General features: G+C 35.5%; 1 protein-coding gene across 5 annotated transcripts in view; it reads left to right on the top strand.

Annotated features, from left to right (window-relative positions):
• The window catches only part of RPS6KA6 (ribosomal protein S6 kinase A6), a 100,145-nt gene that overhangs the window by 5,440 nt on the left and 73,292 nt on the right, over window positions 1–21,413 (top strand). For all 5 annotated transcript variants that reach the window (XR_016020034.1, XM_074323578.2, XM_074323579.2 and 2 more), the window contains one exon: window positions 13,939–13,998. Coding sequence is in view for 4 of the 5 variants with exons in the window: in XM_074323578.2 (XP_074179679.1) it covers window positions 13,939–13,998 (60 nt within the window). In the remaining variant the exon portion in view is untranslated. The remainder of the gene's footprint in view (window positions 1–13,938; window positions 13,999–21,413) is intronic.

The raw sequence follows: 21,413 nt of genomic DNA, 5'->3' as shown, positions 1-21,413 counted from the left end.
ATTGGAGTTGGGGAGAGACTGAAGGTAGGGAATACCAGCTAGGAGGCTATTGTATTAGTCAGTGGAAGTAATAGTGAGATTTTTGAACTAGGCCAGAAGGGGTAGAAAGGAGAGGACTGATGGTAGAGACCTTGCAGAGATAAAATAGAATTTGGTAACTGATTAGATGTTGGGGAGTAAGAGGGAAGAATAAATATCAGAGATTAGGAATGCTGTGGTAGGACTTAATCATTTTAACAGATATTTAATGCCTGCCTGCCTGCCAATGTACCTATCTATGCTAGCCACTGGACTAATACAAAGATAAATAGATCTTTGCAGCATAAGGAGATAAAAAGCCAAAATGAACTTCTCCCTCTCTTGTATTGTCTTGAGTAAGAGGAAACCATTCTAAAGATTTCTGGTCATGCTTGGCATGCTTATAATCTTTACTACCGAACATGAATGCACTTATTATTAGATAAAGTAGTTTTTCATGTTTTTTAAATGATCCTTAGGCCTGTAATTCTTGCTTCTTCAATATTCATTTTAAATATTCAGCAGCCCCTGGGTGCAGGGGGATGTTCTGAAATAGTGACTGGTGCTTCTTTCTGGAATGTGGAAAAGAGGAACATCTGTATTTCTTACATACTTGCACCAGGTTTATTTGGAATTGAAAGGGTGCTATTGGCCCCTCCTCCAACCCCACTGGTCCCTTCCCAGTTCCTCCAAGACTGTCTTCCTTTAAACAAGTTTGGTCTGGAAATATTCAGGTCAGTTCCCTCAGGGCAGGGCCTCTGTATTTCCCTACCGTGATTGTGTCATCATGAGAGCTAATCATTACCTTATTCCATAATAAGCCCTGACTTGGTGCTGTTGCTCTCTTGGACCATATTATTGTTTTAATACAACCCCTCTCATAGTCTCCTTCATCTATAATTTTGAGGGTGAAATACAAGATTTTTTCCCCTTCCTATAATTTTTCTTTTGGTGGGTGCTGCCATTTGTCTTTAGCAGCAATTCTGAAGATCTGGTGAGCTCTTGGGATCTTGAGTACTTGGACAGAATTTGCTATACAATGTTTACACATTTTTGTTATTTCTAAAGATTATTTACTATTCTTGCTGACAGTTTTTGTTCTTTGTGTATTTTGTTTAGTTTTGGTTTGTTTTTAGATGGGAAAAAAGTTGGATGGGAGAGAGATTTAGAGCTAAACTTAATCTGGCTTTTGTAGATGATAGAAATGTTTTCTGAATTGCCCTGGAAGCATTCTATGTAACTGATTTTGCTGCTAAATTTAAAATTGTATCTGTATATTTGAAGTATGGCCTCGTGTGTGTGTGTGTGTGTGTGTGTGTGTGTGTGTGTGTATGAGAGAGAGAGAGAGGAGAGAGAGAGAAATAGTATTTTATTTTACGTATGCCTTGTTTCATTTCAGAAAGTATTTGAGATGGTTTGTAAGAAATACAGTCCAAATAATTTGGAGATATTGTTGGTTTGGTTCCAGACCACCACAATAAAGTAAATATTGAAAAAGCAAGTCACGTGATTCCCCCCCAGTGCATATAAAAGTATGTTTACACTATACTGTAGTTTATTAAGTGTGCAATAGCATTATGTCTAAAAACTGTGCATAACCTTAATTAAACATACTTTATTGCTAAAAAAAAACTGCTAACCATCTTTTGAGCCTTCAGTGAGTGGTAATCTTTGCTGGTGGAGGGTTTTGCCTGGATGTTGACGGCTGTTGACTGATCAGGGTGGTAGTTGCTGAATGTTGGAGTGGCTGTGGCAATTTCTTAGAGGCAGACAACAATGAAATTTGCCACATCGATTGGCTCTTCCTTTCAGAAACAATTTCTCTGTAGCTTGCAGTGCTGCTTCATACCATTTTACCCACAATCAAAATTGGAGTCACATCCTCTCAAACCCTGCCACTACTTTATCAACTAAATTTATGTAGTATTCTAAATTATTTGTTGTCATTTCAGTACTCTTCACAGCATCTTCACCAGGAGTAGATTCCATGTCAAGAAACCAGTTTCTTTGTTTCCATAATAAGCAACTCCTCATTCATTACATTTTTCTCGTGAGATTGCAGCAATTCAGGCACATATTCAGGCTCCACTTCAAATTCTAGTTCTCTTGCTATTTCCACCACATCTGCAGTTACTTTCTCCACTGAAGTCTCTAATCTCCCATAGTAGTCATCCATGAGGTTTGCAATCAACTTCCAAAATCCTGTTAATATTGATATTTTGACCTCTTCCCATGAATCCCTAGTGTTTTATGGCACCTAGAATTGTGAATCCTTTCCAGAAGTTTTGTTCAGTTTACTTTGCCCAGATTCATAGAGGAATAAATCACTCTATGGAAGCTATGGCCATACAAAACGTATTTCTTAAATAATAAGACTTGAAAGTCATAATCACTCTTTAATCCATGGGCTGCAGAGTCGATGTGTTAACAGGCATGAGAACAGCATTATTCTCATTGTACATCTCCATCAGAGCTCTTGGGTGACCAGGGGTATTGTCAATGAGCACTGATATTTTGAAAGGAATCTGTTTTTCTGAGCTTTAGGTCTTAACATTGGGCTTAAAATACTCAGTAAAATATGTTATAAACCTATGTGCTGTCAATCCAGGTTTTGTTGTTCTATTTATAGAGCACAGGAAAAGTAGATTTATCGTTATTCTTTTCTTAAGATTTTAATTAAAAAATTTAGCTAACATATTAGTTTCAGGTATACACCATAGTTACTCAACATTTATATACCTAAAGAAGTGATCGCCATAATACGTCCAGCAACCATCTGACACCATACTGTGCTATCACAGTATTATTGACTATATTCCCTATGCTGTACATTACATCCCCATGACTTGTTTTATACCTGGAAATTTGAAACTCTTATTCCCTTCACCTTTCCCCTTCATTTTTAATTTTTAAATTACAGTTGACACTCAGTATTATCTGATATTAATTTCAGGTGTACAGCATAATGGTTAGACATTTATATAATTTAAGTGATCCCCTCTGACTAGTCTAGTACCCGCCTGGCACTATACATAGTTATTACCATAATATTGACTACATTCCTTACCCTACATGTGCTATATCCTACATTCCCATGACTACTTTGTAACAATCAATTTGTACTTCTTAATCCTTTCCCCTTTTTCACCCATCCCCCCAGCTCCCTCCCATCTGGCAACCATCAAAATGTTCTCTGTATCTAGCAGTTTGTTTTCTTTGTCTCTTTTCTTCTTTAGATGGCACATATAAACAAAATCACGTATCGGTTTTTCTCTACCTGACGTGCTCCACTCAGCACAATACCCTCCAGGTCCCTCCATGCTGCTGCAGATGGCAAGAACCTATTCTCTTCCATGGCCGAGCAATGTTCCATTGTATATATGTACCACTTACTCTTCATCCATTCATCCACTGATGGGCACCCTGGCTGCCTCCACATCTTGGCCATTGTAAACAATGCTGCAGTGACCATATGGATGCACATGTCCCCTCGAAATACCATTTTGATTTCTTCGGGTAAATACCCAGAAGTGGGATTACTGGGTCCTTCTTTGTCTCTTGTTATAGCCTTTGTTTTAAAGTCTGTTTTGCCTGCTATAACTATTGTTACCCCAGCTGTTTTAAATACATATTTCCATTTCATGAAATATCGTTTTCCATTCCTTTACTTTGTGTGTCTTACAATCTGAAGTGAGTCTCATGTAGGTGGCATATGTAAGGGTTTCACTTTCTTATCCAATCAGCCCTCCCATATGTTTTGATTGGAGCATTTAATCCATTTACATTGAGAGTAATTGTTGATAGATATGTAGGTATTGCCATTTTATTGTTCATATTTTTTTTATCTTTTTTCATCTTAAAGAAGTCCATCTAACATTCCTCATAATACTGGTTTGGTAGTAATGAACTCCTTTAGCTTTTTCTTGTCTGGGAAGCTCTTTATCTGTCCTATGAGTCTAAATGATAGCTTTGCTGGGTAGAATAGCCTTAAATGTAGGTCCCTGCCTTTCATCACATTGAATATTTCATGCCAATCCCTTCTGGACTGCAATTTGTGTTGAGAAATTAGCTGATAGTCTTATCAGAGCTCCCTTATAAGTTGCCTTTCTCTTGCTGCTTTTAGGATTCTCTCTGTCTTTAACCTTTGCCATTCTAATTATAATACGTCTTGGTGTGGGCCTGTTTGGGTTCATCGTGTTTGGGACTGTCTGTGTTTCCTGGGCTTGTATGTCTATTTCCTTTGCCAGGTTAGGAAAGTTTTCAGTCATTATTGCTTCAAATAGGTTCTCAATCCATTGTTTTCTCTCTTCTCTTTCTGGTAACCCTATGATGTGAATGTTGTTATGCTTGATGTCCCAGAGGTCCCTTAAACTATTCTCATTATTTTGGATTCCCCCCCCCCTTTTGTTCTGCCTCCCCCTCCCCCCACTCCGGTTCAAGTTGTTGTTTCTCAGTCTAGTTGTGTAGGACACAGCTTCCTGGCCCATGCTGGTATTTTGCGCTCCTCCCCCCCCCCAGGCAGTCGGTTGCCAGGTCTCCAGTCATCAGTCGGCAGCTCACGGCAACTCTCGCTGGCTGCCAGCCACTTGCACTGACCACCGGCCACTCATGCTGGCACACGGTAGCCCATGGCAGTACTCACACCCCACGGCAGCTCACAGCAGCTCACACCAACCTCTATCTGCTCACGACAGCCCAGCTCCAGGGAGAGCTGTTCTTTACAATCTTAGCTGTAGATCGTGCAGCTCACTGGTCCATGTGGGAATTGAACCGACGACCTGGGTGTTAGGAGCACGGCACTCCAACCACCTGAGCCACCAGGCCGGGCCAGATTTTTATTTATTTTTGCTATTCTGTTTGGTTGGGTGTTTTCGGCTACTTTATCTTCTAAATCATTGATTCGATCCTCTACTTCATCTAATCTACATAAAGATGGAAAAGTTTGAAATATTGTGAGAAGTACCGAAATGTGACACAGAGACAGGAAGTGAGTAAATGCTATGGAGAAAATGATGTGAATGGACTTTCTTGATGCAGGGTTACCACAAACCTTCAATTTGTTTAAAAAAAAAAAAGCAGGATCTTGCAAAGCACAATAAAATGAGGTAGCCTGTAAGAAGTATTTTGATATTCAAGATAAGGAAAAGATAAATTAACAGGTGTTTGGAAAGAATAGAGGATGGGTTTGGAGGATGAAATAGAACACAAGTAGGTAGGATCTAAAGGTATACCACACATTTGAAATATAGTGGAATTGCAAATTTGGCCTTGAATTTCCTCGTGCTGGTGTTTCTCACTCTGACTATATATTAGATATACCTGGGAGTTCAGAAAAAAGTTTCCATGCTAGTGCCCTACTTACTAAGATTCATATTTAACTGATCTCATGGTGGCCTAGGCATCATTCCCCAGATTATAATGTACAGCTGAGGATAAAGAATCACAGCTCTAGGCCAAAGTAAAAACAGACATAATCATATAGTTCTCATCCAACAAGAAAAACGCATATTAGTTTTCTAAGCAATTAGCTTTAAAATAAATTTTCTGTGAATTGTAATGTTTCATTCTGTTTTGTTTGTTTGTTTGTAATACAATTGGGGCAATTCAGGGATACACTGAATGCCCTCAGTATATAAACCTGCTACCATCAGTAAAGAAAGGAAGAGGAGGGGGAGAAAATAGGGGGAAAGAAAGAGAAGGGGAAGTGGGGTGGGGGATACAGATGGGGCAGAGGAAGTAGTTGAGCTGCCTCATATGCTCTTGCTATGTAGTTTTGATATTTTACTTTTCCATAAGTGTAAAAATAAAAAAATTAGTGTCCTCGCTGATTTTGATGTAGTATAGCCTTATAATTCAGAGGTTAAATAATCTGCATACCATATTGCTAGCTAAGTAAGGGGATAGTGACTCTTGAATAAAATATCCTATCACATCTCTAACAAAAATTCCTGAGGTCACAGATAATTATTCTTACTATAGGACCTAATTGCCTCTCCTATAAAGTGGTTGGGGACTTTAAGAGGAAATATAATAATTTTAACACCCACTGTAAATTTTTTACCCGAAGAGATTAATCCATTTCATCTTAAATATATCTAAACATAAGGGGGAAAGATAAGACATTTAGTGATCACATGTTATCTCTTCAGTTTTATTCACTCTTCAACAGAACTTGGTAAGGAAAAGTGTGTCTTTTTAACATGAGAAAGAGACATACAAATAAGTGGGAGGCACATAAGGAATTTGAACTTACATCATTCTAAGTTCATGAGTTTTCCTCTGTACATTGTTGTCTCCCCCATAAGGAGGACATTGAAGATAAGGAGAGGATATGATTGATGGCAATCAGACCAGTAAATCAGATCTGCTGATTCAATAGCCATGTCTACTCAAAATAAAGGTCAACAAAATCCAACAAGGTTTTTTATAGACATAGACAAGTTTATTTTTAAATTCATATGTAAAAGGACAGAAGCTAGACTATCTAAAACCATTTTGAAAAAGACAAATAAAATGCAAGGAATCACTCTATGCGAGATAGTAAGGTTTACTGTGTTACTGCAAGTAATTAAGACTGGTATTGGTGGAAGGATAGACACATAGATGGGTGGCACAGAATAGATCCAGAAATAGATCCACACAAATATGCTCAGTTGCTTTCTGAGAAACGTGCAGAAGCAAAGTAAAGTTCTTTAGGTTCCTCATACGTATGAAATAGAAATTAAAAGTTTATGATTATTGTGAGAAGGAAAGAAAATAATTATGCTGTGTATATAATGTTTGAGAAGAGTAATAAAATTCTTGTTTTCAATAAAAGAACTCTAAAGTTTAGGTGTCCTAGACAAAATACTCCTTTTCCCCTGCTATTTAACTCAGTGGACAAGTTAAACCCATTTTATATTCCCCAAGGTAGTATTTTAATGAAATTACATGGACCTCATATCTATAAGAGGTTACTACAATGAAAAGAATTACTATTAAAGAATGTCATGTATATATGTACATATCATGTATATATGTGCATTCATCTACCACACATAATACATGTATCTTTTGACAGGAAACTCTCCAAAGCATATGTTGACTCATATGATACTGGCCAGTGCCTTGGCATTGGAAACACTTAGGAGCTATTCAAAACTATTAAATTCATTAGCCCTGATTTCAACCAAGCAGAGTAAAATTCCTGCCTGAACAGTAACCAGAGAAGCTGCTTTTCTGTCATTGAACCAAAGTTTTAAAAACCCAAATGTTTCACACGTACCTTCTAATGTGTATATAGTATTGATGTGCTTAGTTCAACTCATAGTAACCTATAATCTGCACAACTACCGGTCCTTTTTAAAGCAGGGTGATACTTAGATTGGTTTTAATTAGTTCTAGATATTACTTTGCTGCGTTCATCCAACAAATAATTATTAAATGCCTATGTGTGTGTAAGGTGTTGTGATACTAGATAGGATTCAGTTGGTTATTTCTCCAGTTTTCTGCCTTGATAACTGAAAACCTGTTAACTGTATATCCATCCATTCTTCCATAGTCACAAGGAAATGTCTGAAAGGATAGATTGTACAAATTTAGGCTTATAGAAAACTTTTTAATTTAATATTCTGGGGTATTAATGCTTTAATTGCATACTCCTGTGGTGTTCATTACTTGCAGATTCATTTTTTTTAAAATTTTTTTATTAGGGTATATTAGGGAACAGTGTGTTTCAATAGGACCCATCAGCTCCAAGTCGTCATCCTTCAATCTAGTTGTGGAGGGTGCAGCTCACTGGCCCATGTGGGAATCGAACTGGCAACCCTGTTGTTCAGAGCTCGCGCTCTAACCAACTGAGCCATCCAGTCACCCCCAGATTCATTAGCTCCTTTACACCTCTTTGCTCTTTAAATATTAACGTTTTTTTAAGAATATTAATAGGTTGCCTCCTATTCAAATCAGCTGTCAAGAGTGGAACCTCAGTATGTATGGCAATTCAATTTGTACTTCATTCCTGCCTTACATACCTCCCCTGCTGGCATTCAATTATGGTAGTTGGAGAGATTTATTATGTCCCTCTTGCTTTTATTTAGTGTTATTCTACAATCATTTTTACTACATGAGAAAGAAAACTTATTTTTACTAATTAATTGCCTTTGAATTCGGGCCTCTTAGTTCTTTGGACTCACTGCATCGATGTTGAAATAATGAGGTTTCTAGAGGTTAACAAGTCACCTTTTGAGTTGCTAGTGATAGTTCTCAATTCAGTGATGTTTGAGTTTGTATATTCTACCTCCAGCTTGCTGAGGTGTATGCTAAAATATGGTAAAGAACATAAAGGACTATTGTAGCTGTAGTAGTAAATTTTGAAAATAGGCTTATTCTCCTTATTTTCATAATGACATTGTACAGAACTTGGATAGCAAGATGAATAATAGCTTACGTGACCCATTTGAACAGATGCATGTAAGCAGTTCCTAGTAAACATGGGCCTGCTTGGATAACATAGAGCTGACTTTAGTCCTTTTATTGAACCTGTCAGGCTCTATGTTGCAGAGCGATTATTAAGAGGACCATGGCTATTTCTCTAAAAATAACAGCATCTCTGAAGTTAGAGAGTGATTTTGAATTACGGTATTGTTTTGAAGACTCATCCTAATTGAATAAATTTTGTAACTTTAGACTTACCTCTTTTGAAAGAAACAGAAGTGTCATCATCATTATTTCAGTTTTTATATTACATTCTCTATTTTTTAAAAGCAGTATAGTTGATTTCTTTATACTAAATCCTTTAACAATTAGTATGAGACAAGTGAAATATTGTAATTTGGTTGAATTATGCCAGTTCCAAAAAGTGAACTAAATATTCTTACCATTAGTCACTTACTAGGATTAACAGCTTCTAAAATCTAATGAACTCTTCTTTTTCCTGCCTTCATGGAGGTGTACTTCACAAGTTTCTGCTAATAAAGTTCTTGGTTTCAAAGCACGAAAAATAAGAATCTATTTTGCTGGCTTTTTTTTTTTCTTTAGAAGGATGCAAGGGACATAAGTAAAAGTAAATTGGAATTAATTACAAGTCGAGTGTTAGGAGATAATATATTCTGGGTAAAGCAATATTCTGTGTGTACTACACCAATTTTTTTTTCTGTAAAGAGATAAATATTTTAGAGTTTGTTTGCTGCATATAACCTGTCACATATTCTTTTTTGAACAACCCTTTTAAAAATGTTAAAACTCTTAGGCCATGGGCCCCAGTTTAGACAAATGGCTTCACAATATGGTTTGCAGAGTTGCAGTGTCGCCCCAGTAAATTTAATAAAAGCTTAAGAAAAAGTCAGAAAATATCAAAACAAGTCATTTTAAATAACTATTGCAGGTGCTATCAAATTTTCCATAAGCACTATGTTGACTATAGAGTTCAGTTTAAAAATTAAAAAGATAAAAAGTCTACTGGGGAAATGGCCATACCTATTTTATTTTTTTTGAGTATAATTAAGTTGTTGTTTTTGGGTTTTTAAAAATTTTTATGAAATTTATTGGGGTGACATTGGTTAGTAGAATTATATAGGTTTCAAGTGTACATTTCTATAGTACATCATTTATATATTGCATTTTGTGCTCACCACCCAGAGTCAGTTCTCCTTCCATAACCATATATTTGACCCCCTTTAACCTCTTATACTATCCCCCTGCCCCATTATCCTCTGGTAACCACTAAACTGTTGTCTTTGTCTATGAGTTTTTGTTTCTTTGTCTTGTTCCTTTATTGCTTTCAGTTTTATATCCCACATATGAGGGAAGTCACATGGTTCTTGACTTTCTCTGCCTGACTTATTTCACTTAGCATGATAATCTCAAGATCCATGGATGTTGTTGTAAATGGCAGTATTTCATCGCTTCTTATGGCAGAGTATTATTTCATTGTGTATATATACTGTATCTTCTTTATTTAATCCTCTATCAAAGGACACTTTTGTTTTTTCCACGTCTTGGCCACCATAAATAATGCTGCTGCAATGATCAAAGTGGTACATATCGTGTTTCCCCAAAAATGAGACCTAGCCAGACAATCAGCTTTACTGTCTTTTGGAGCAAATTTAATATAAGACCTGGTCTGTTTTACTGTAAGACTTTTTCTGCCTGACTTATTTTACTATAAGACCAGGTATTATATAATATATGATATGATATGATAATAATATATAATATAATATAATATAATATAATATAATATAATATAATATAATATAATATAATATAATATAATAATATACCATGTTTCCCTGAAAATAAGACTTAGCCAAACCATCAGCTCTCTAATGCGTCTTTTGGAGCAAAAATTAATATAAGATATGGTCTTATTTTACTATAATATAAGACCGGGTCTTACATAATATAATATAATATAATACTGGGTCTTACATTAATTTTTGCTCCAAAAGATGCGTTAGAGCTGATTGTCTGGCTGGGTCTTATTTTCGGGGAAACATGGTATTTCTTTACGGATGAATGTTTTCAGATTTTTTTGGTAGATATCTAGAAGAGGGATTGCTGGGTCATACGGTAATTCCACTCTTAATTTTTTGAGGAACCTCCATATTGTTTTCCATTGTGGCTGTACTAATGTACATTCCAACTAGCAGTGGATGAGGGTTCCTTTTTCTACACAGCCTCTCCAATACTTATTTCTTGTTGATGATACACATTCTAACAGATGTGAAGTGGTATCTCATTATGGCTTCAATTTGTATTTCCCTAATAGCTAGTGAAGTTGAACATTTTTTCATGTATTTGTTGGCTGTTTGTATGTCTTCTTGGGAGAAGTATCTATTCAAGTCCTCTGCCCATTTTTTAATTGGATTGTTTTTTGTTGATGTTGAGTTATATATAAGTTTTTTATATATGTGGGATATTAGCCCCTTATTCCCATTCAGTTGGATGCCTCTTTGTCTTGTTGATGGTGTTTTGTTACTTTTTTTCTTTTGCTGTGCAGAAGCTTTTTAGTTTGATATAGTCCCTTTCGTTTATCTTTGCATTTACTTCCCTTGACTTTGAGATCAGATTCATAAAATCCTCTCTGAACCCAAGGTCCATAAGTTTATTACCTATGCTTCCCACTATGCAATTTATTGTTTCAGGTCTTATATTTAGGCCTTTGATCATTTTGAGTTAATTTTGGTATATGGTGACAGATAGCAGTCTGCTTTTGTTTTTTTGCAAGTGGCTTTCCAATTTTCCCAGCACTGTTTCTTGAAGAGGCTGTCTTTTTCTCCATTGTATGTTTTCGGCTCCTTTGTCCAAGGTTATCTGCCAAACAATATACAGATTTAATTTAATCCCCATCAAAATCCCAATGGCATTTTTTAAAGAAATAGAACAAAAACTCATCAGATTTGTATGGAATCACAAAAGACCCCGAATAGCCAAAGCAATCCTAAGAAAAGAGAATGAGGCTGGCTCGTGTAATTTTATGAGATTAGGTGAGTACGAGTACAGCAACTCAGTTTAGTGTTTCTATTTGCCCAGAATCTTCAAAAGTGATCTACTTAATTATTTTCTGAGAAAATGAAAGTAATTTTAAAGAATTCTTCACTAGGAGTGTCTATTCACTTGGATTTTGCAGTATCTGAGTTAATTATTACTACCTTTATAATTGTTTATAAGCTTCCTAGAATTTTCTGTAGGAAATTGTTTCTTCCCTATTTGGCACTTAACTGGTGGATAACAGCCCTATCTGCTTGTCTTTTCAAATGTTTGATGTCCCAGAGAATTCTGAAAATATTTTTGTTTTCATACAGGGAAAGTGACCTAAATTTTAGTGAATATTGATGTTCTCTACAGGAATGAATATTCTTATATTGAAAACCTGGTATCTTGTTGAATGTAAATGAGATGGGACTAATGGAATGTTCTGTTTTTGTAGGCCATTTTTGTGCACTGAAATGATTTTTAGGATACAGTTATCTCTTTGACTCATTTACATTAGTTTTATTTCTAGTTCCTTCAGACCCACAGCTTTATGATAAATTAGTCATAAGATGGTATTAATAGGAAGTAACCAGTAACTAAGGTAACAGAGAAAAGCGGTATTACCTTTTTCTATGGATAATCCTCAGTCATTTTGTAACAAAATTTCAATTATCAGGATTCTGTCTTAATAGTGGTTTGTGGACTGTTTTGTGTTGAGACAGGAGTGTTGGCTAATATTGCAGTTCAGTTTTCAGAGCCTTTGTTAGGCTTCTTTGGTTCTATTCCACAGTTGGTTGTTACAATTTGTTGTTGAGATCAGGACTTGAGTCTGTTCATACACAGAATTAAAGGATCTCCTTCTCCCATTCTATCCTCCCCATGATTTCGTTTATGGACTCCAGTTCCCATGAGCCCTTTATCCTGGTTCCTCTTATCAGAAATGTGAGTGTCTCTCAGAGTTTTAGCCTTTTATGTTGTCACACAGTTCTGCACTGTTGGGCTATTGGGGCTGTCCTTGGAGGGAAGTGAAGGAGAGAGTGAAAAGAAAAGAAAAAAGAAAAAAAAACAACAAAGGAATTACCCCACACTTTCTTATCATACAGACCTCTTTTCCTGACTAGAGAGGTAAAGGTCTTCTCTTGATTGGGGCTTGCCTTGGAACTGGCCTGGGAGTCAAGAAAAAATGGGGGAAAAGAAAACTTCAGATTTTTCTCATGCTCACCTGCTCAAACATGCATCTTTTCCTGTTCCTCTGTCAAGAAAGTGGGCTTTCTCTTGGGAATTATGTTTATGCCCACTGTGGAGTTCCATAACTCAGTCTCTCCTTGGGTCAAAGTCAGGAGATAAAGGTGGAAAACAAACTCAGGAAACTCACCAGAGTACTGGTTATTCTTCCAATTTTTTAATCTCCCTCCCTAAACTGCTTGTTGTTGTTTAATTTTCAGAGTACTCAGCTCCTTTTTTGTATTTTGTCCAAAGGTTTTAGTTTATAATCAGGATAGGCTTATTTCATCTTGGCTGTCACCAGAAGCTCTGTTTAATTTACTTCTTTTGACTTTTTACCTTTCTGTGGACTCACAAATAGGCAGTGGTAAAATTTATTTTTGCTATACCATCTTGCTGTTGCTTAATTTTCAAACATCTTAGATCAATAGTTGACAAACTTTCTGTGAAGGATCAAATAGTTTATATTCTAGGCTTTGCAAGCATAGTATCTCTGAACGGCTCTACTCTGCTGTTGCGGTGAGAAAGCAGCCATAGGTAACATGGAAACAAATGGATGTGTTTGTGTACCAGTAAAATTTTATTTGCAAAAACAGACAGGGGGCCAGATTTGGCCCATGAGCCATAGCTTGCAGACCCTTATCTATGTCCTCCTACACTTACTCTTTTCCTGAAGTAGTGCATGAAGAGTGTTATTACCTACTGAGCTTTGTATATTGAAATAATTTTTTTCCCATGCCCACTTATACTTTTCTCCTACAGTTTATTCTTCTATAGAGGAAGTAAAAATTTAATTGAACTGAATGAAAGGAAAGGAATTCACAACAGTGCAATTATATAAAACTCTTCCCATCCTAACTGGCTTTGAATAACTTGCTTTGAATGCCACAATAGATTTCTTCTGTGGCATTTTTTACCATCTGATAAATATTTGGTTGGAGACAGTCTTAACGAAAATACACAGGTCATATGTTTAGTATATGTTAATTCGTCATAGCACAGCTCTAAACAATATGAAATGAAACATACAGCTCTGAAATTCAAGGATTGTCAAGGACAATCTGCAAGCTCTACTAATAATGTTCCTTTCCTTAGTACCTTCTATGTGTCCTTTGTCCTTTTGTGTTTCAGTAAGTGTAGGTCTTATTAGATTGTGAAGGGAAATGCCTAGGGTTATATTTTTCTTTGTTACTACCCTTGTCTAGTACTCTTGAACTTCAGTTTTTGAACAATATTTTGCAGGTAAATGATCTTAGAATGGATGATGAGCCGATGGAAGAGGGTGAAACAGGTTCTTGCCAAGTAAGTACTTGTGTTAACTTACTAAGCTACATTTTTAGAATATAAGGTAAGAAAATAATGGGAAAGGAGAAAATCTTCTGCCATTTAAAGAAATTTATTCAGGTATGTTAGTAATAAGTGAATCCAATTATTAATAAAACAACAGCAATTCAAAATATAAGACAGATTTTTCTGTGAGAAATTCTTATACATTAATTTTTAAAACAACTTTATTGAGGTATAATTTACATGCTATGAAATTCACCCATTTTACACCCAAGTATAATGGGTGAAATTTTTACTTGCTAGTATATGAGTAACTAGGTTACTTAAATACAGAATCCTCTGAATTAAACTTTCACTTATTGTGGACTCTAAAAAACAAAAGAAACGAACAAACAAAACAAAACAAAAACTGACTCATGGAAACAGATCAAACCTGATGGTTGGCAGAAGGGAGGCGGGTGGGGGAGTATAGGGGAATGTAGTCAATAGTATTGTAATAAATTTGCACAGTGACAGACGATTATTAGATTCAGTGAGGTGATCACATTGTAAGGTACGTATATAAATGTTGACTCACTATGTTGTACACCTGAAATTAATATAATATTGTAACCAACTATACTTAAATGAGAGAAATGCACAGAAAAGTGAAAAAAATAAACTAAGATTGTCTTCAACTTTAGGGTAGAAAGGAGATGTAACACAGAAATATTTAACTACAAGGATAAGCTGAGGTCATTTAAAATCTATTTCCTGGCTTTCAAAATGGATTATATCTAAATTATTTCAGAAGTTTCTAACTAGTTTTAAAGGCTGCGTAGCTATCAGGTCATTCTATGCAAGGCCTATATACTAGTCTGTCATTTTATAAGATCTAGTTTTACAGAAGAGTGTTCTTAAGATTTTAGGGAGGGTCTGACTAAGGTAGACATCTCCACTTATTCTTGTTATTTTATGATTATCATTTCTGTCGATATTGTCATAGAATTATAGATTTTTGTAAGCTGGAATTAGAAATAGTATTTATAATACCTTCATTGTATAGATTAGTCTACTGAGACCTGGAGAGGTTGTGATTTATACTAGGTCATAAAACTAACAGGTAGCAGAATCAAGACTTACGACCCAGTGGGCCTCCTGTTAAGTCAGCTGTGTACTGTGCAGACTCAAAGAAGTGGGAAATAAGGAAGCACCATCCTTTTCTTATTTAGTTGTGGATAAAATCAACTTTTATGTCTCCCCCCCCCACCCCGAAACTGGTTCATAAGTGGATTTTTCTCATATAGGAACAAGCAGAGATTTAAGTTGGGTTTATCCAAGACTCTCCTTTGAGATATTCTATGTAAAAAAATCAACTGTTTCTGCAGGTAGTGATGATGTAACGATAATCTCAGTTCCCACTAACAAGATGAGAGATAAAATGTCATTTTAGCTATTATAATATACCGAATATTAATAACATGTTAATTTTGAGTATGATTAAATATAAACTATAAAAATCATCTAGAACTATAGATCGTATGGACTAAAAGGCATAGTAATATTTATGTTGATAGTTTATGTAAGTTAAGAGTATAAGAAAATACAAAAGGCAGTGGGGAAGGGTTTATTTCACTATTAATAAATTAACAAGGAAATACCATGCCCCACATCACAGGAGGAAGAAAAAAAGCATGTATATGTGTGCATATGTATGTATGTGTAGCCAATATAAACACATAGACATATACATAGGGGTATTGTCAAATATTTATCTTCCTAATTTTAATAAAACATGAGTCAAGAAGTACAGTTTTAATAGACAGTAAAAATATACAATGCTAGATGCTGGTATGATTACATTAGACAGTCACCTTGAGTAGCTAAAAAGTGGAGTCTGAAGTTTTGAGGAATAAAGGGCCTAGAGTCACTTCCAAGAATTTGATTTAGTTTCTGGCCTCAGTTATCTGGATTTAAAATAATGTGCTTTTACTGTGTGATGGTTCAAGTACTTGTGTCAATTAAATGATATGGGTGATTAAAAACACTAGCCATATAAATTTGCCATCCCTTTGATTAATGGTTTCATATATAGGACTTTTTTGGGGGGCCTTGTAGTTGCTTATTCAGATGTGATGATGACAGCTGTGTAAACTGGTTGTCTTTTTTTTTTTTTCCCCCAATAATGGAGGATTGTAGAGACAGTATTCTTTAACTTCAGGTATCTGTGTGGCCTAATACTGTTTTGCAATTGACTGAATTAGACAACCAATTCACTCCATCTCAATTATTGTAGCTTTGGTAGTTGAAACAAGCTACATACATACATACATACATACATACATACATACATACATACATACATTGCTTCCCAAACTACATATACTTATATCTAGCATACAATTATCAAAGCTAAATTATAGTTAGTATAATTTTATTATGTCTAGATTTGTTATGAGGTATTGTTCCATTTTTCAAGACAGACTTCACATTTGGAAAGTGTTAAGTAACAGGTCATTGATAAAAAAATATCTGATATCATAATTGCACCACCTGGTCCCCTATTTGTCCCAACAATGTCCAGTTCTTCTTTAGTAGATGACTGATACGAGTTATTTTTTTATGTTGTCAAAACAAACATAGATGTCTTCTATTTGTTAGTTTATGGTCAATTTATTTTTAAAGTTTGTATGGAATAGTTGTTATTTCCTGAAATAAAATACATATTTTTAATGCTACCGATATTTTAGGATTTCAAAGGAAGATTCACTTAACAATTAGATTTTTTTGGTGATTCCATTAGCACAAGGTCAGCAATATGTTAAGTCACTAAATTAATTTATGTTTTTATTACCCAGAAATGTAAATGTTATATTTAGCTAAAAATGTACATTAGAAAACTGATTTCCTGATATTTTTAAGCCCTAAGTTTCTATTTTTAGAAACCATTCTTGACATAAGTCTCTCATAAGAATCCTTTAAAAATACTTTCGCAAGTGCATTTTTACTTAAACACATGTGTAGTCCTAAGTAGGATTTTAAGCTGAAGGGCAAACTTCCTGTATCGTGTATTTTTCCTTCCTCTGTTTGTCTTTCCATTCTGATGCACATTTAGCTTTGCTGTACTTCATTATTTTTCTTCCCTTGTAAAGTTGGTGCTTGCCTCTGCTTTTTATTCATTTACCCTTAAAAAAAAATTTTTTTGGAACCTTTGTACTACAGGTATGCAAAACACTTGGATAATCAATTATTGTTCAACTAAATAGTGATGGACAGCCACTATAAGGTGGAGTATGCTGTACCGCAAAGATACAATATAAATAAATTCAATAACTTCTATTTTTATAGATGTTTTGTGGTTTTCAAAATTCTCAGTTGACTCACAACAGATCTGTAATGGATAGGGCAGGTTTTATTCACTTTTTATAGATGAGGGAACTAAAGAGCTGTCCCTGGTAAGTAGAATAAACCACCCCTAAGTGGGAACTTATTTGTCACGCTTTTAAAATTTTCAGTCATCATGTAAATTGATACAATTCTGACATTTATATAGTTATTACTGTTAGCCTTCTTTAAAGGATGCTGATACTTGGCGTGGTTTACAATGGCCCTGGATTATTCATTGCATGAGAAGGCTACATCAAGCTGCTTTTCCAGGTCTCCACACATAAGCTTTAACCAATCCACTAAATGCTTCTTGGAATCAAAGGGTGATCAAACTAACCTAACTACCCACAAATAAAGCAAATGTTTGAACGGATGGATGTTACATTATTACATAAAAACAAAACAAAAATAGGCTTTAAAAATCCCGCTTCTTTTGTTTTGACCTGTTTTCTGAAGGTAGTTATGCTTAGTTCAACAGTCCTATGAAACTGTTGTAATAGAGTTATATAGTATTGTTTCCTAATAGATTGTCATCAGCTCTTTCTCTTTCTGATTAACAGGTGATTTTTTTTTCCTAATCAAATCAGTTGCCAAATGAATAGAGCAATAGTGTATTTGGCAGTTTGTTTTGTACTTTATTGGTTTTTCCAGTGTTACAGCATAGTTGGCCCCCTAAATTAAAAAAGATGATCATGGAGTGGCTGGATGGCTCAGTTGGTTAGAGTGCGAGTTCTGAGCAACAGGGTTGCCGGTTCAATTCCCACATGGGCCAGTGAGCTGTGCCTTCCACAACTAGATTATTGAAGACAACAACTTGAGCTAAGCTGCCACTGAGCTCCTGGTGGGCGGCCAAATGGCTCACTTTGTTGAGCTCTTAACAACAAGGCTGCCGATTCGACTCCCGCATGGGATGGTGGGCTGCGCCCCCTGCAACTAAAGATTGAAAAAGGCAACTGGACTTGGAACTGAGCTGTGCCCTCCACAACTAAGATTGAAGGACAACAACTTGACTTGGAGCTGATGGTTCCTGGGAAAAATATATACTGTTCCACAATAAAGTCTTGGAAATACACACTGTTCCCCTTCCCCAATAAAATCTTAAAAAAAAAAAAAAAAAGATGATCACAGATAGAAGTTAGAACATACTATTTTGGTTGTGGTTGAGCCTTAATAGTTTTTCTGTTTATCAACAGTTTATACAACGTTTAAAAAAAAACACCTCGTAATCATCCTTTCCTCAGATTTGTCACTTGATGTTGGAAAGAAAAGTGGTCCTTATTTCAAAGTTATTAAATCTTAATTTCACAGTAGCAATTTTATTTACACAGATCAATTAGGTACTGAGTATAAATTTTCTAGGGCTGCCATAACAAAGTACCACAGACTAGGTGACTTAAGCAAAAGATTTCTCACAATTCTGGAGTCTATGTCTAAGATCAAGATTTGGTTTCTTCTGTGGCTTCTCTCCTTTCATTATAGATGGGTGTCTTCTCCCTATGCCTTCACATGTTTTTTCCTCTGTGTGTGTCTGTCTTAATTTCCTCTTCTTACAGGAACACCAGTCATAATGGATTAGGGCCCACCCTAATGACTTCATTTCACATTTATTACCCTATCTCCAAATACAGCCACATTGTGTGGTACTGGGGGTTAGAACTTCAGTTTATGAATTTTGCGGGAATGCAATTCAGCCTATAACATATTGTGTATTTTTGTGTCATTAAGGGATATGATATTTCTGACAAAATTTGCTATATTCAAGTTCACATTTTATCTTTGTATCCCCACTGTGTAGCAGTGTCGGATATATAACATGTGTGTCATGAATGTTGTTGATTTGTTGAGTGAGTAGATAACTAAAGATTAAAGAATATATAGGGGAAGATAAGGTGATATATCACAACTTTATTATACCAGGATAGGGAAACTTTTGAAGATGATTTACTCTTAGGGGAAAAAAAAAGGATCACTGTTAAGTACATTACTACCTTATTTCGGGCTATATTGCTGCCACTGTCAAGTTTTTGGAATGATGCAGAACCAGAAGAAATTGAGGTAGAGGAAGGAAGGACGGTTGCAGATGACAAAAAAACGCATTTTAATAGTACTCATAAATTAATATACCCTTGGGAAGTCTGAGGAATTTTAGGCAATAGACAAGAATGTGCTGGGAAACAGATGAAATTAGAAGGATCAATATTGGAAGTGATTATACAGGAGGGTATCACATACTTGGAAAGTGAAAAAGAGCTAGTGGCATACACATAATAAAACATTTTTGTAATAAGCAAATGTGTGTATATTTGTGTGCGTGTCTATATTTATATGTCATATAACTATATATATGTTAGAAGCATCTAGTGTTTTTCAATCCTGACGATGTATCAGAATCATCTGGGGAAGTTTTAACATACTTGTACACATGACTGAGCACCACTCTAGTTCTACTGAACTATAATCTCTGAAGGTGGGACCCAGACACATGTATTAAATAAATACATATTTTACAAGTGATTTTTATTTGCAGCTAGGGCATTGTTAACTGTCCACATAAAGGCAAACTAGCCTTAATTTAGTAATACAATGAGTAGTAGCTGTTTGCCTAAGAACATGTGTTTTTATTAGAAAAGACAGATGGCTAGTCAGTTAATATTAGCCTTTTTTTAAAGTATAGATTCTGGGGTCATTATGCCCTTCCATTTGTGTTGAGTATATAGCACAGTGCAATAACAATACTGGCCATGAATAATCTGGAAAAGTATTTATTTATATTCCTCACACTCTAAGGAAAAGGCTTATTTTATTAAATTTAGAACTATTGCCATCACAAAGTCAGTTCTATTCAAAATTGGCACGATACCATTATCCAGAATGAATCTTCTGTTTTCCTATTTCCTTTATATATTAAAAAAAAAAATTTGGAAGGTTTCTTACTGGTTAATTTTACCATTGAAATCTATATTTTTTAAAGTAAGGTTTTCTTCATTCCCTTTTTATGAAATGGGGTGGATTTCTTCGGCTGTCTGTACCCAAAAGATCGAACAAGTATTGTGCTGAGCATTATATTAATGCAGAGAGAAATGTGATACCTGCATTCAGGAAACTTAGTAGGAAAGACAAGGTAATAAATTGTTAGGACACATTGTAACAATATTCTATAGTGTCTATTGAGAAAAGTAGTAATTTTATTCTAGTGTAGCATTTTCATGTTGGAGACTTAGGGCAATGCTGCTGATAATTGAAAGACTGCGTTTTTAAAGGATAGGCATATGTGGCCTTTAGGAAAAGAAAAGGCATTGGGCAGACATTTTCATTTGGAAGACTTTTACTTAGGTTCAATGAAATTAGCTAGAATACAGTTGTTTCCTAGTTGTGAAAATTTAGAAAAAAACTGATGTGCTAATGACCCATGTTTATAATGATGATCTTAAGCACATCGGAAATTAAAGTGCCTTCTTAAACGTAAAAATACTGTATTGTGTTCAGTATAGAATCACAAACTTGGAGGGAACCTTAAAGACCCATCTAACATAACTTGCTTGTCATGTGAGAACACTGGAGTGATTTCTGATTTGGCCAAGGCAGCTTAGCGTATGCATGGCAGAGCTAGGAGCAAAATTAATAGTCTGTTGACTCTTTCAGCAGTGTTCTTTCCTCTAGAGAAAACTTCCAATAAGTATGTTTTTGTTATATTCCATACTTTGAAGACTAGTACTACATTTGTTACCTTGCAAAAGGTCCGGCTGCTTGCCGCACGAAAGCCAAAACTCGAGAGACAAGGTTAGTGGAGAGAAAAGCAATTTTATTCCAAAATGCCAGCATTAAGGGAAGACAGTGGACTCTCTCTCACAAAGACTGCCTTTCCCCTCTTAATATTGCCAAAAGGTTTTATACACACACAAGGAGGGGCAGAACAAAGAAAAGGAGAAGTTGGCCAGGCAATTCCAGGATAAAATGCTTTCTAGAGGCTGGTCTGCCCCTGGGTCTGGAATAAGTCCCATACAGATGCAAAACAAAAACCCCCTCCCAAGTTGCCCGGCACTGGTCCGAAGTAAACAGAACCA

The sequence above is a fragment of the Rhinolophus sinicus genome, chromosome 18 (assembly GCF_057876585.1).
Source record: "Rhinolophus sinicus isolate RSI-liver-muscle chromosome 18, RSI-T2T, whole genome shotgun sequence".
Classification (NCBI taxonomy): Eukaryota; Metazoa; Chordata; class Mammalia; order Chiroptera; family Rhinolophidae; genus Rhinolophus; species Rhinolophus sinicus.
Note: the sequence above shows the minus strand (reverse complement) of the source record. Positions and strands in the feature narration are given on the sequence as shown.